Genomic DNA, 15979 nt, shown 5'->3' on the forward strand with positions numbered 1-15979 from the left:
GGCTTGTTTGTGAGCATGGTTTCAGTGATTCAAAGATGGAAAATCTTGCCAAACTGGCAACCCTGCGGAGAGGATGTGATGGCAGACTGATTACAAGGCTGTTCAACAAACATGCCTGAAGTCATGTCAGTGTCTGGGCCTGCTTTGTAAAAAAGCCCAAATGTTAAAAGTAATATTCTGCCTAACAGGAATAAATGTGACTCATAATGTTGACGTAGTGCGCACCAAGTCAGGATTTAATTTGTAGTAGACTAAATTTAAAAAAGAAAAGAAAAGAAAAAGAAAAAATATAGGTTACATACTGAGACGAGTCTATTCAGTGGAAAATGTTTTTTTTTTTTTTTCTTTTTTGTCAGATTGCCTCACAAAAGTGACATCACATGAGAGCAGGTATGCTTTACAAAAAAAAAAAAAAAAAAAAAAAAAAAAAAAAACAGGACAATGGGAAAATTAAATTAAAATAAATCAACGACCATTTCAACTTCTCTAAGTAAAACATGTTTACTTGTAACCCTGCTACATTTCTGTAAGCACGATAACCGCTTTACATAGAGTTCATTTTTTTATTTTTTAAAATTTCTGTACAGATGTACCATTAGGATGACATTTTCCATCCAATACAAGATTTATTCTGTCTCTAGATTCAATTCAGTCTCATTTTATTTACTAAACAGGAGCACATTCATTATACTGTCAATTAGAGGATACAATTTTTTCCCTCCTGGTTCATGGATAGAAGGCAAATGTGTTTCAGTTCACTTTTTTGGGGGAGAATCGCCCCGTCACACCCATCAAGGCACTGATGCAGGGCGGTCGCTGTTCTCTGCGGGTGGCCGGGGCGTCTGCGGGACAGGACCGGCCTCTGCCAGCCCGTCCAGGTCCGAGTGTGAGTGTGTGTCGCGCCCCGTCTGAGAGAGACCTCTGCCTAACAGTTCTGTGTTTTCATTGCTTGGTTTCATAGAGATTTGGCTGACGGGGCTCACACCAGATGAGTCAGCCTCATCGTTTTCCTCTGGTGAGTCGAGACTGTCCCACGATTTAGGCGTCCCATCCCAGGCCGCTGTCTGACCATCAGTATCTGAAGCCCCGACTTTTACAATTTGTGTCTTTTGAGTTTTTTCCTCAGGCAATGTTGCGTCACATCCGTTTTCACACGGCGCATTTGTTTCTTCAGTCGAGTTCATCAATTCACTGCCATCAACGAGGTCCACTTCACCGTTTTCCTCGCTCTTACCATTACTGATTTGTTGTCCTGCACAAGAACAATCAGAGCTGCTTTCGTCAAGCGGTTTGCAAATCCCGGCTCCCTCAGAAGCAGCTCTGCTCTCCCCGTGATCGTCTTTCATGGCGTCAAGCGTCGACGATGGCGGTGATGAGTTTGCCGCTGTGAAACTCCTCGCCGCGTCTCCAGCCTGCTTCTCGCCGTTCTCCTCACTTGAGCCGTGCGTGCTGACCAGACCGTTTTTATCCGCTGTTACACGGGAGTTAGAAATGCCCCCTGAGGAGGAGGAGGAGGAGCCTGACACTGGACTCACAAAGCCGACAAAGTCTCCACTGGAGCTGAAACGAAGGCCTTGGACGGCTTTTCTGTGATGGTCGTCTGGTGGGTTTTCATGAGATTTGCCACAGGCGGCCTCCTCAGACGTCTCTGTCGTCTCTCCAGGAGGAACTGGGTCACTCGCGGCCTCCTCTGCAGCACCGCCAGGGGTCTGATCTCCGTCTTGTGCAGCCAGATCTGGCCCCGTGTCTCCCTGCGGCGGTGCTGCCGGGCGTCACCCGAACCCTGACTCGGACCCGGTGGGGAGGGCCGCACTGCTTGGTGGCACATGGGGCAGGTCTCCTGAACGTACAGCCACTTGCGGAGGCAGTTTCCGTGGAAGAAATGTCCGCAGTATGTGATGACAGCAGAGCTCATTTCCTGAGGAGGGAGAGAGAGAAACACGTTTGACTCAAAAAGACAAAAAAGCTCTTTAATCTCTCATGTGAAGTTATCATCAAACATTAAGATCTACACCTTGTTTCTGTTTACCTTTTTACAATTTGGATTGATTTCATCCATTAATCTGGCAAGTATTGTTTCAATCAATCATTTTAAGTGTTAAAAATAATGATAAATGCTCATGGGAAGTTAGCAGAGCCAAAAGTGATGTCTTCATATTGCTTTTTCAGTCTGACCAGCCGCCAAGAAAAAGAAAGAAAAAGTATTCATTTTATGATGACATGAACAGAGAAGATAATCTTAGCATCTTAGTGATCTGAAGTAAGCTGGAAACAGCAGATATTTGGGATTTTTACTTGATAAATGACTAAAACAATCAATTATCCAAATCATAATAAATTATTTTTCTGCCGATTGACTAGTCAGTTAACAAACTCATGAATTCAGTGCTAGTTTTAACAAAAATCATGGCTCAGAGTCAGAGAATGGTGCCTGATCTGCACGTGGAGAGGTGGGGCTCAGTGTGTAAGCTATCACTCATGATCTTTCTTAGATCATCGGTGAAGCAAATGTAAACATCAATACTTCATTTTTGTTTTCCTGTCACAGCGTCAGCCATGTCAGTGTTTGTCCGTCTCTGCTGTCAGACCGTGAAACAGGATCGATAACTCCATCATTTCACTACGGCGACCTGGCCCGTGTGTGTTACGCTACAACGATAAGATGGCTGACCTGGAAGCAGATGGAGCAGACGTCGTTGTGCTGCTGCAGCTGCTCGGCCGTGGCTCTGGGGAGGGAGTTGATCTTTTTGGCCGCTTCCTGTCTGAGAAGGAAGCTCCTCCAGCCGGACTGCGCTCGGAGCCAAACGTTGAAGTAGGAGTGGATGATGATGACGGAGGCGCCCATCCAGCTCCACTCGCCGAACAGCGACTCCCAGGTGCCGTACGCCACCACGCAGAGCGCCACCACGAACTCCAGCACCCGGCTGACGGCGTTCACCCAGTAGATCACCTCGTCCAGGCTGTCGATCGGGTCGCTGCGGAACAGCTCCACCATGAAGAGCGAGTAGATCAGCATGGTGCCTGTGACCTGCGACACACAACACATCTTCATTTATTAGATTATTCAAAATATTCAGCCACACAGAGAGAACTCTGTCACTCATTTCTTGATAGGAGACTTTTTCCTTTTAATAATCCCTTTAATTTGGTTTAAACGAGGAGTTGAACACTGAACATGGGCTTGATAAATTGATTGATTGATAGGTTGCCTCCTCTGTCATCATGAGAACCTGTTGCCAAGTGAAGGTTATAAATATAAGCATGTAAAAAATTAACAGCTTGAATAAGGCTGCTGTGCTTTGTTCTGTTTTGAAAACTGTAACTGTGTAAAATCCCTGCTCTGTTTTTTGTGCTTGTCTACTCTAAACAAGGTTTTGTTAAGTTACCTCTCTTGTCCTAAAAGGCTTTTGACTGCATACAAATTTAGCACATTTCCTGCCTGCTGATTTATGCAGGTTTGGTAGCTGCTTTATGCAGCTGGCAGGAAAGGCCATGTGACTCTTCTAGTGAAGACTGCAGCAGTGAAAACATGTCATGATAATCAAAAGAAGGAAAAGTTTTATGGGTATTTGCAGACTAAATCAACCTTTTCAAAATGAACTGCAGCAGCTTTAGTGCAACAAAGTGCAAGAAAGTCATACCTGAAGAGACGTGAGCATACAGCTGGACACCAGTATGAGGAGCCAGAAGTCCATGTGGAAGAACTGGGAGATTTTATAAGCCATGAATCCTGGGAACACCAGCAAGACCAGACACATGCTGAGGCCACGGAAGTGTTTCCATAAACTCCTGGAAGCACAAAACAAATGCCATACGATAACACCGATGCAAACAACGCAAAACCATCAAAGTCCTTTGGAAAATGAGTTGATCTCCAACATTTTGTAAATCGGCTCTTCATGCTGTTACCTATTGCGGGATGCGCCCAGGGCTAGAATGACCGGGTCTGTTATCTCGATCATGGATTGCAGAGTCGAAGTGACCACGATGAAGAGGATGATGCTGAGGAGGAAGGTGCGCTGAAGTGCTTGCATGTCCAGCAGACCCGTCTGAAGCGCAAGCAGCAGCAGAGTGACTCCCTCGGTCACACCTCTGAAGGCAGAGAGTGATAAAAAAAAAAAATAAGAATACAGAGGAGAAGTTTACACACAAGTTACCAGATACGTCAGCAAATTGATTCTGCAGCAAACTGTGCTCAACTCTTTCTTGTATCACTTATTTTTACATTGCATTTGTGTTATTATATTCAATATTCCCTTTTCCCTGAATCGCTAAATCATTTTATTGCGCTGCTCAATAACATTTCATCTGATCTAATCCAAACTAATCTTTAGAGTGATGTTGCTATACCCAGCCTTTGTTCATATGGCCCTTGGTGCCGCGTGTGCAAATTGGTAATCGCATCAAACACCAGATGCTCATCCAGACGGGATTAAAATTTCCCCAGGATAACAGAATTAAGTCAAAATACAGTAGGAAGACCACAGGGAGGAGGGGAGATAGGTGCACAAAACCACTGGTATGTTTGTTACGGAGGAGATCAAATTCTTGTGGTCCTGACCCAAAAAATTACCAAACATTAAAAATGTTTCTGAAAACACAAATGTGGAATACAGAGGAGCAATGGGGCAAATAAATATCCAAAGAAAAATGCTTGTCAACACAGCCATTTTTTACCCCTTAACGCAGTATAAAAATACACATTAAAGTGGCACTTTTGACTGTTTCAAAGCATCATCAGGCCAGCGATGTTTCTTATATTTGCATTTGTTTGATCACACGGTATTTAAAAAATTATGCATATTTTGAAGCATGTTAAAACACTGTGTTACGTAAAGGAGTAAGTGATGAAGTTCATGACTCATACGCTGCAAAGCTATCCATCTTAACGGGTCTTTTAGTCTCTTATTTGTTGTTAAAATTTGGTTTATATTTTTTTCTGTCAGTGGGATGATGTTGAACTGCATGTTTCTACTGATCAACTGCATCACTTCAAGATATTTATGCTTGTTGCTGGAAAAAGTCTTGAAACGAGAGAAACTGCATCAGAACCAAGTGGGACTGTGTCACCCCACTCAGAAAAACAGGATTTAGTCTTTGCAGTGTATGGAAAGCCAATGTGGTATGCCACATGAAGAACTGCAAATATAAGGAAAGTCCTTGGCTGAAGTGTTTGAAGATACAGTCACACTGGCAAAAGTGCCGCCTCAACATGTATTTCTATACCGTGTTGACAGGTACGGTCCCACCTGTGCATGACGTTCTCGTTCTGCACCGCGGCGTAGCCTCCCAGGTAGAACTTGCACAGGTTGAGCAGTCCCAGAGCCAGGTAGGACACCACGAAGGTCAGACCCAGAAGGGAGTAAGGTGTGGCACAACATTCAGAAACACTGTGGAGTTTAGAAAAATACAAACAACCCCACTCAGTCAAGAAACACAACACCGGTAATGGGGCTGGGCGACTCACAAATCACTGCTGGTGCTTTCACAGCATATTTACACAAATTTTACTTTCATTTCAATGAATTAGAGATCATAACTGCCCTCTCTCTGTGCGTCTTGGGTCAGGACGTGGTCTATTCTTTCACCAACGTGTCCCGGGTCACACTGAAGGACCGCCTACTCAGCCAGAGTCCTCTCCATAACTGTGAAGGTGCTTTGTGGTCTTACTTTATTTTTATCCACTGTTTGGCCGTGTGTGCACTGGATACCCTGCTCTACCAAATCCATAATCCTATAATATTCTTATTACAGAGTGTTTCTACCAGCCAAGTTGAGATCCCATTTAACAGTGTAAAAAGTGAATTAAAAGCCACATTACATCAAAACAGCTGTGAAGCTTCAGGATATTTAATTTATTTTAACCCCCGCTCAGGTAAAAACTATAAGCATATGTTCTTTGCCTGACTGTAACAGTGATTAAGAGCTCCAAATAAACCGGAAGTTGATCTACACAAGGAGATTTTTGACAAAACAATCATTAGTAATGTGGGTTTGATGACGAATCAGGCAGAGGCAAACAACAGCACAGCTACAACAGTGTGGCACATTCAGAAAACTGCATCCTTTTACTGTAATGCAGCTTTTAAAACCATGAAAAGATTATGATATTCGAAATCCCAGATGATAACTAGTCTGATATCATGATATTGATATAACATCGACATACTTCCCAGCTCTAGCGTATAAAGTCAGGTAGATGGACGTATGATGTGAGACACAAATACACAGTAATTTCTATATTCGCACATGAACACAGAGATAAACACAGGAGCATCAACAATAAAGATGTGACTGAAAAATTCCTCAAGACCTTGTGAAGGCCTTGTGATCACAGAGCTCACACACTTTCACACGCTCACTCTCTCTCTCACACACACACACACACACACACCTTGTGAGCAGAAAAAACATGATTCCCTGATGGCCCGCGGAGGCGTTGCCGGTCATGGTGTCTGAGCACAGCTGGACGACGAACAGAACGAACCAGAAGACACTGAAGAGCACTGGGACGGCAAACTGGTTCCACAGAGAGATTCCCACGGCCAGCAGGCGGTACAGCTCTATCACCTGGGGGAGGTGGGGACCAGTGTAGCGATGAGTAATTAAAAAAATAACAAAATAAAACATGGAAAGCACTAAAATAGAGTCTGTATTTAGAACTGAGGCTCTCCAACAAAACGGGGAAAAAATGCAAAAAGATTCTAGGAAAACAAGCACATGCAAAATATATGTGACCCTGATGTGCTTTTTATTTACTTTTTTAAATAAATGTTTTTCCGGTATTCAATAATTATGCCTGAGGAGGACCAATAACTGCAAAAGCAAGAAATTAAGAGGCAAAAAGAGATTTCATTCTAGACTAATGCAACAGAAAAAAGACATCAAAGTCACGAGCAGTTGCAGTGTTGAAGTTTTCTAAGTCTTTGAAAAGCCTCCACAAAGGACGCGCTGCTTGCATCACAAGCCAAATCAAGTCTTCCCCATGTTTTACATTAACATTTTAGAAGTCGCTTCAGAGGAAGAGGAAGCAGCACAGTGACAATGTAGTGGTTTCACAATAAAAGTACCTCCACCTTCCCCTCACCTCTCATCTCTGTACCACACTGGCCTTCTTTCACCTGTGGCGTATCAGCTGTCGTCTTGTTATCTTTCTGGCTTTGTTACTCTGCTAAATGTCGTCCCTTATGTTTCATGCTAATTTAAAAAAAAAAAGTGAACCTCCAACTGAAGCAGCTCTGAGTAGGCAGCCCTGGCCAGGCGATATGGCACAAAGAGATTCGAGAGGAGGAACATGGCGATTCCCGCTCCGGTCAGGCCCATGGAGAAGGTGTTGACAGTTAGCAGCGTGGCGTGGGGCGCGGCGCAGAGTCGGGCCAGCAGGGGGAGCATGTGAGCGGAAAAGAGCCACACCTTTCTGGTCTTCATCAGGAAGGCACACAGAGTGCTGAGAATAATCTGGCCTGAGCAAGACAGAGAAACACACACAAGATCACAACAGCTGCCAGGCGGCGGCGGCGGCACCATTCTCACGTCTAAAAAGAAAACCACCATTATTAAAAATGATTACTCTGGATGACGGATAAAATTGTTTTACTGCAATCAATATCAGCATCTGAACTTTTCAACCACACTGGGCATTCTAAGAAAAATGAAATATCTCAGTCTTATCAAAGTTGCAACATTTTATAATTACTTTTTGTGGAAGCTGAAACTGCAGTATATGAATATAAATAATGTGAATTACATTGTAGCTCTTTAGTGAAGCAATGAACAAATAATTTCTTCTTGTTATTATTATTATTATTATGATACAATACCATGTTAGAATTAGTTTAAAATACAAGTAAAATCATGTAAAAATGATGATAAATATGTGAAGTTATGTGACAACTTAAGAATAGGGATACAGACACTGAAGAAAAAATATGACTATTGAAATAAGTAAGTTCCCACAGACTTTAATTAATGTTTTTATGGCCAATATGTATTAAATAGAATAAATGCTATGAATTTGAGTTTAGCAGTGAGACTCACTAGTTAGTGCAGAGACGAATCGGTTGAAGGCCAGAGAGTCGAGGTACACCGCTCCTTCATAACCATACTGCACCTCCTCACGCACATAATCCCTGTAAAACAAATTAAAACCAAAAACACGGCAGTTACATAAATGGATGTCGGCGGTGTACTTTTTCAAGACAGATATGATCACAAGGACATACTGTAAGCAGGTGGGTTGTATTGCACTGCATTTGGCTCATTTGTTTACAATACCAATCCTTCAAGTGGGGGAAAAGACATAAGGCTGACACGTCCTCATTCAGGGACACTTAAATGATATCATGTCCTGTCCTTTACACTGCTGGGCGTGAAGCCGGCAGCCTCTCCGCTTATTGAAGCCTCTGGTTGTTATCCGGTTACAAAACAAAACCTGAAAGCAAGTGAGCAGCGATCAACAGTGGTCTGAAGCATCAGAAGCGGAGATAGTCTATCTCTAAAATCAAGGACGAGCATCTTGGCAGCACGCTTGGCAGGCTGAAGGATATTGGATACACAGAGGGAGGCACACCGCGAGCGCAGCCAAGTGCTGTCGGGAAAGACAGCCGATCACGGTCCAGCATATCTAGGATGTGTAGTAGTAGTAGCACTGGGGCGTCTCACTTGGAAATCTGATGCCCCACGTATAGGAGGAGGGCGGCGAGGATGTGGAGGTAGAGCGTCACGATGTGTCTCAATGGAAGAACCAACACCACCACGTTTATCAGATGACCTGGAGGGCAAAGAGGAACGGTTACGCTGTGTTGCCCCTGTTTGCTGTTACTTTAATTAGTCAGTGACTGGTTGACAGAAAATTAATCGTTAGAATTTAGCAATAATTTCAGTCAATCACCAGCGGAAAAAAAAACACCCAACATTTGCTGGTGACAGCTTCACAAACTCTACGAATGACTTGCTTTTCTCAGTTTCATATCACTGCAAAATGCAAACAAACATCCTCCGCACACCTGAGTCGCCTTTATGCAGGTGTGTGCAGCAAAAATAGACCCAATGTGGAAAGCAGGTCGCTCTGCACACCGCTGGGACCTGCAACAAGCCGTTCACCACGCAAATGACCAGCTACTCTGACATCAGCTCTTTGACATCCGGTGTGACTCTGCACAGTACATGATACGTTATCGTGCATCATTTCCTGATTGCTTGATTGCCTGTGCCGTGTTTCATACACCGCTGTGTGAGTCTCAATTCATGCAGGCCTGAGGAAGGTCTCTGGCTCAAACATCATCACTTTTGAGAGTAAAATCAGATTACAGCGAAGATTACAGCAAAGAGGAACTTCTTGAGTTCTTCATATCATGACAAAACAAAACATTTTGAAGTTTGTTTTTTTTTTTTGGCTGCTGGAAGTAATATGAAAACATCACTTTGGGCTTTATCATTAGTTTTTAACATTTTAAAAATAACCAATGCAGCTCTAGCATCATTAAACTGTTAGTAAACCAAATCAAACTTCAGCTTTGGAGTTTTATTAGTCTATCGTAACACTATCCATATTAAATGTACTTATTTGGCTGCCTAAACTATAGATAAGCAGTAAATCAAATGAATTAACAGCATCATCATCAGGAAATTATACACTGCCAATACACAGTGGCGCAGGGGAAGCATGGTAAACCGATGCATGCAACCTGGTTATGTTACACTAAGCACTTACCCAGGTAGTACATGTTCCAGATGACATACTTGTATTTGAAGAGCATGTCTTCGTTTTTGGCCTTGAGGTGCTCTGTTAAGCCATCAATGTCACATTTGTACAGCAGGTCCAGCACTAGTATGCTTGGCACCCTGAGGGCAACGTTGGCAAGCTCCTCCAAACGAGGCATCTTGAAAGCAGCTTTTTTTTGTTTGTTTGTTTGTTTGGTTTGTCTTTCGGAGGGGCCGAGCAGGGAGTTGGTGTCACATGCCGTCTGTTGTTCTGCACGACACAGTTGATTCACCCAGCTTGACTAGTGTTTAGCTCGTCTTCTTGTCATCTGCAAGCACAATATTAGAAATAACCTGCTATTACGACTCGTCCAGGCCTGTGCTGCTGCTTAGCTGCCCACCAACTTTGTGAGAAGTGCACACTTTAAATAACGACCATATTGCCATTATAAACCCTTGAATTAGCAGGTGTAAAGGCATGGTACAGAGATGATATCGACGTACTTACTTTGCACAGTGTCTCCCATCACTGACGAACAGCCATTTGCTAGCTAGGTGCTGGTGTTTAGCTCGCACAGCGGCTAGCAGCATGTTTTCCTTCACACCGCGACGCAAATGTGTTGATTTATTTTGTTTTCCCGGAAGTTCCGCTTGTTCGAGAGATTAAAAAACAGCCTCCATAGAGAAAAAGAAAGCAGGTAGCGTTGTATTTAACGATATAGCTGAGGCTGGGGAGAGACACTTCAAATGCAATGTTATGATCCCATTCGCTTGCGTGGCCATTTCCCATGTACACGTCACAACCGGAGAGGACCAATCGCATTCGTGAAAACGTCTCGATTTCAAAATAAAAGTCGTGCAATTAACAAGCCGAAAGATTATTGATCGTGGTTTGCGGGCACAAAGTTACTACTGTTACCACCGCTGCCACGACTGTTTCCTCTTTTTTTATTACTTTTACTGCTAATTTTATAACCACTACATCTACTTTTATGATTACTAGTATTATACTGATAGTAGCAGTGGCAAAAGTTGTATTGGTGGAATTATTGATTAACAATTCTATGGATCCTTTATTGTTGAGGACTGGAACAACAGCTATTTATGCCAGCAAAAACTTCTGGTCCTATTTCTAAAATTTCACAAACATAAAAGCAAGCATGCAAAAGCAAGCGTGAGCAGCTGTCTCTGTTTTTTTATCTGCAAGAAATCCTGATGCAGGTGTTTAGGTAATGAGACCAGAGATAAGGAAATGGCAGCTATAAAGCAGGTTCAAAATGATCCATCCTCATATTTCAAACAGTTGCTCCTCTGAAGCTCCTGAAGCACAAACCTAAACCTAAATATTTCAGTAAAGTGTGTAAATAATGCATGCGTGCACAAGATATGAGATACAGGGAATGATAAAATGTTTATTGCTGTTGTTGTGTGTGTGTGTCATTTAAACTGCCATTCGTTTCCTCTCAGGGTTTATCTGATTTGTTTCAGTCCCCAAACTGCTGCACACCTGCTGTTTCAATGCAAACACATACAAAAAAAAAAAAAAAAAAAAAAAAAAAAAAACATTAGCATCCTGTCAAACCAAATCAAGAAATAAAGCCAAATATTCACCGATGGTAAATAACCATCACCACCAATATCCATCCCACTTCCATTTATCATTTGAAAGATAGATATTTAGCCTTAAAGTTAAGGTATTAGGATTTAAAATAAAATGTTAACTGAGGTTACCCCCCTAATTGGACTGCGGAGGACATTTAATTTGAAAATTCAGTATTAATAAAAATGTGGCTCCCATGCAACATGACAGGTTTAGGTTATGTTGTCAATTACACATATTTCTAGCAAACATGGACCATCTGCCATTGGTGCAAGTAGGAGAATGGGGGGTTTTGTACATTTTGGCCTGAGGGTGGCAGTAGAGGAAAGGTCATGAGGTCACCACAGTTGACATGGTTCATCCTGAGAGGAGCATGGATATGATTGGCCACCCACATGCCACAGGTCAAAAGCCATTAACCTGATGCCATCGTAAAAATACTGGCACTTATTGGCTTCAGATCATTTTGTGGCGCTAAAAGAGCTAAAAACAATTTCCTCACTTGGAGTTAACAGAAGATAAGCTGGAGTGCACAGCATGTCAGCTTGATGAAATGTGATTTTTGTGTGTGTGTGTGTGTGTGTGTGTTTCCAGCCAATTTCCTGCAGGAAACTATGGAGCCTCCACCAACAGTTAACCAAACTGATGTTACACCGATGACATCAATCCTATCATACATATGATTTCTCAGCAAAACATACTCTTACATAGAATCAGTTCCCCATTTCTATTTGTTTCACAGTTCTGGACGAAAAAACAATATTTGTCTTTTGGCGGAAATCCCAGATCCAGATAACCTCAGAAAATGAAATCACTTGTTCTTTGGCCCCAAGCCAAACCTGTTCACCAAATTTCATTCTTCAGTTCATAAGTTTTTGAGACATCCTGGCAGAGATACGGTCACGCAAGGTAGCAGCATGAGAACATGAGCTTCTTGGCAGAGGTGATGTGATGATATAAGAGCTTGTCCTACTTCTCAGGTTATATTTATGATAAAATGTCCATGTGGCTTGGTATAAGCTGTAAAAATATCTGGGCCTCTTCAACAAAGGACCAACATAAGACTTCGGGTCACTTTAACAACTTCAAAAATGTGCTCAAATGTCCCCTCATGTAGGAATTCAAATTTCCCCTTTATGTATATGAATGCACATGATTTACAAAGGACATTTCTAACATTTGATTTTGCTTGAGTGATGAAACTGAAAAAATCATTTTATGTACAAATGTTTACCTTTTTTACAGGCTATTTTAAACAAACTTCAAACCACAAAATGGTGATAATTAATTCATCTTACAAACTGCAAATGCATCACATCTGTATATAGAGATGATCGGCTCCCCTAATTTAAGAATTACTGAAATACATTTCTATTTCCAGTCAGTTATTGCTAACATTTTAACTGGAAAGCCTCCACTCCTCTGCAGTCAGTTTCAGATTTAGTCACTTTATCTAATTCAGTCCAGCTTTTAACCGAACTACACTGGTTTGTAAAGCACCATGTGGAACATTATTCTTGTCCCGCACCATATATACTGGAAAACAAAATCATGGAAAATTCATAATAATAATAATACAGGCGCTTTAACACACACAAATGTACAGTGTTGTGCTATAGTGACACACGGGCCACTTGGAAACATGTCAGGTTGGCACCAGTTGTTGGCACCAGTCTCTCCTTATGTCTGCTTGCATTATAAAGTTATTAATATTGCAGCATGTTGACAGCCAGTTCATGACGGGAGAACCAAAATACAGCACAGATGTTACGGTTTGCTTCTCCGGCTCTCTGAAAATATGTGTTTTGGATGTGAAGTGACAAGTAGAGGATTGTGCGGAGTGTTTTTCACATTGACTCCTGTTTTTCACATGTGCTCCTTCTGTAAGAAAGCCACCAGTATGTCCAGCACTGTGGAGAAACAAGACACACACATCCACCCAAAACCAAAAGCAAAGATGGAGGATATGGGGGGGGAAATGTGTTGTGTGTTAGAGGAGTCTGCACACGACTCTCCTGCACAACAAGAAAAACATCATTCAGGATGTATGGCTGTCTGATTTTTATTGATATGTAGGGGGTTGTGATCTCAGCTGTTTCAGATTAAATGTTTTTTACAGGACATTTCAGATGTTCCCCTGAAGTGGTCTCAGGACAACCAGCAGGAGCTTGACACCAGGATGAAGAAGAAGAACAGAATGGAGGCCATGTTGGTTGTATTTCTGAGGAAATGATGAATCCAATCTCAGCATGTAGCCCACTGAATCACTCACATTGCACAACAACCCCATCTATTCCCTGCAGATGTATGATGGTCATTTAGTGCTAAGAGGCAGTTAAAATTTGTATTTATTGCAGCTTTCACAGCCGTGGCTGACACATGTCATTTTTTTGGCAGTAAAGTGACACAAAGCTGAGATTAAACTCCGTGCTGAGGAGCTGGAATCTATTAAACCACAGCCAATACGGATGGAACAAGTGTTAACGGGAAATGATGGGAATCCCCAATAAATAAATTGAGCAATATTCAGGTGTAAATCAACATAGTAGAAAAAAAAATACGGACAAGAACCACCAATACACTACCAAAATTTCTAGCTCGCTCATATGGGATGCAAACATCATCACAGCAGATATGACAGACCATCTTCTGCCACACTGTGGCAGGCAGTTCGTCGAAGCATCAGCAACAGGAAGCACCTGCATCCTTGCTTTTGTGTTACAGAACAAATTCAAACTAAGTGTAGCTCGGTGAAACATCATGAATCAATAAAGATGATTATTTATAGATCCAAGTATCTATAAATCAGCCACTGCCACTGTTAGATGGGCTTATCAATTCAAAGAGGGTGAGAGCACATGGCTTCAAATGCAGTGATGTAATGTTGTCCTTTCACTTTATTTATTGTCACTTTATTCACCAAATACATGTGCAGGGATTTACATTGGTTTAGCACCAATGTAAATCCCTGCAGAGTGCCGAGTGAAAAAGACATAGTAGAGTCACATCTGCTGATATAGTAACACAGTACATACTGACATGACCTCAGATACAGGAACTGTAATCCTCTTAAGTTATTGTTTTTCATTGTGAAATGATTCTTAAATTTGATTATGAAAACTTGTCATAATTACCTACGCCATCATCTCGTGTGAATCTCTCCGTTTGTGTATGTATCTGTCTGCAGCTAATCTTGGATACTACCAGGCCTTTCTGAGCTGGTACTACCAGGCCTTTTTTTAGTGCACAGTCATGATTGAATGATCAAAGACCTCTTGTGGTTGTGGTGATTCAAAACCTTTAAAAAAATCTGTTTTATACCACAACTGATTGCTAATTCCTCAGCTATCAGGGCACCAGAGAAGGGGAAATATGCCGGCTGTGCCTCTATACTCGAAAAAAGGGGTGGTTTGTCGCCTACAGGTCCAAGCACTGGAGAAGGTGAGATATACCTGGTGGAGATCTGTGCTCTACTGAGTGCACTCCTCTAGTTTCTGCTGTTTTCATCCATGACTGCTTCATATTCAGAGCAGTTTGTCAGCACAATGAAATCAAACCTTGGCGTTGTGAAAAGGAGAACAGAGTGGAGCCGGGGATTTGCCAAACATGTCCAAGGAACTGCTCTCCAACACAAGTGGAAATGATTAAACCAGCCGTCGAGGATCATTCCAGTTCACTTTCAGTTCAGCGAATTTGAGAAGTGGATCACCTTCATAGTTGAAATAACACAACACCTTCGTAACATGTTGCCGGTACATGACCTAATAAAGCAACACTAGGTGACAATTTGAATGACTTAGGATATTCATTTGAATTTTCTTTGCACTTTGGATTGACTGGAATGAAAATGAATGGATTTATACCGAGCCATTCATGAAATATAAATACAATGTGAAGTCATTTTGCTGTCACAGCCTTTGTTAACAACATGGTGGTGAATCTCGTACAATAATCTCTCGTTTTACTCTCAGTACTTTTGACATAATGTAAACACTCCTATTTTCCATTTGATTTAAATTTATTGTGTTTTTTTAGGCTTGCTTTTCTCATTCCCCAAACAGCTGAAAAAAGCAGGTTTTGGGGCCTTGACGCAGACACACACAGACCAAAACCTGTCATTATTCCTTCATCTGAGCGACTTCCGTTAATCAGAAATACATTTCACTGTTCTTCATTCCAAACACAGAAATGGGAAAGCACGGAAAAGGACTACCAGCTGGAAAATAAGCGGTCTATTGATGCAGCACTGAACAAATCCAGCTGTGGTCAGGTCTTTTTTGTTTGGAATGCCTGAATTGAAAATAGGTTAAAGCCTGCAAGTGAAGTATTTTTTCCCCATTTGGAAAAGAAGTTCAAATCCAAAGTTCACAGTTTGTAGGCTAACATCTACACTTTTTTGTAACAAGACGGGGGAAAAAAGAGGTGGTGATGCTTTTGACCACAATAAATTGAACACTGCACACCTTTCTCCATGCATATTTGGAGCCATTTTAACGCTGATAATGTTGACTAGGTTGACTAGAGCCCACACATAACCCACATTATGTAAACTGTAATCATGCGCCTATTTTTTATGGATTACGGTTTTTGCAGGAATTTCGGGAGGGAGGGGATTTTGGATTGAGGAGGCGGGATGTGGATGGAGGTCTGGGTCTGTCATCTCTACATAAGCGGAGG

The 15979-nt window shown here is 42.0% G+C and overlaps 1 protein-coding gene across 1 annotated transcript; it reads right to left on the bottom strand.

The window, feature by feature from the left end:
- Window positions 1-218: 218 nt before the first annotated feature.
- On the bottom strand, window positions 219-9881 carry LOC115354615 (RING finger protein 145). The gene is given in 11 exon segments (XM_030045039.1): window positions 219-1751; window positions 1754-1918; window positions 2672-3028; window positions 3642-3789; window positions 3910-4092; window positions 5250-5390; window positions 6395-6570; window positions 7222-7463; window positions 8038-8129; window positions 8662-8770; window positions 9713-9881. Coding segments are annotated over 11 exon segments (2742 nt in total). The 3' UTR covers window positions 219-791.
- Between the last annotated feature and the right edge of the window lie 6098 nt (window positions 9882-15979).

This window comes from Myripristis murdjan, chromosome 22 (genome assembly GCF_902150065.1).
Source record: "Myripristis murdjan chromosome 22, fMyrMur1.1, whole genome shotgun sequence".
In the NCBI taxonomy this organism is placed as follows: domain Eukaryota; kingdom Metazoa; phylum Chordata; class Actinopteri; order Holocentriformes; family Holocentridae; genus Myripristis; species Myripristis murdjan.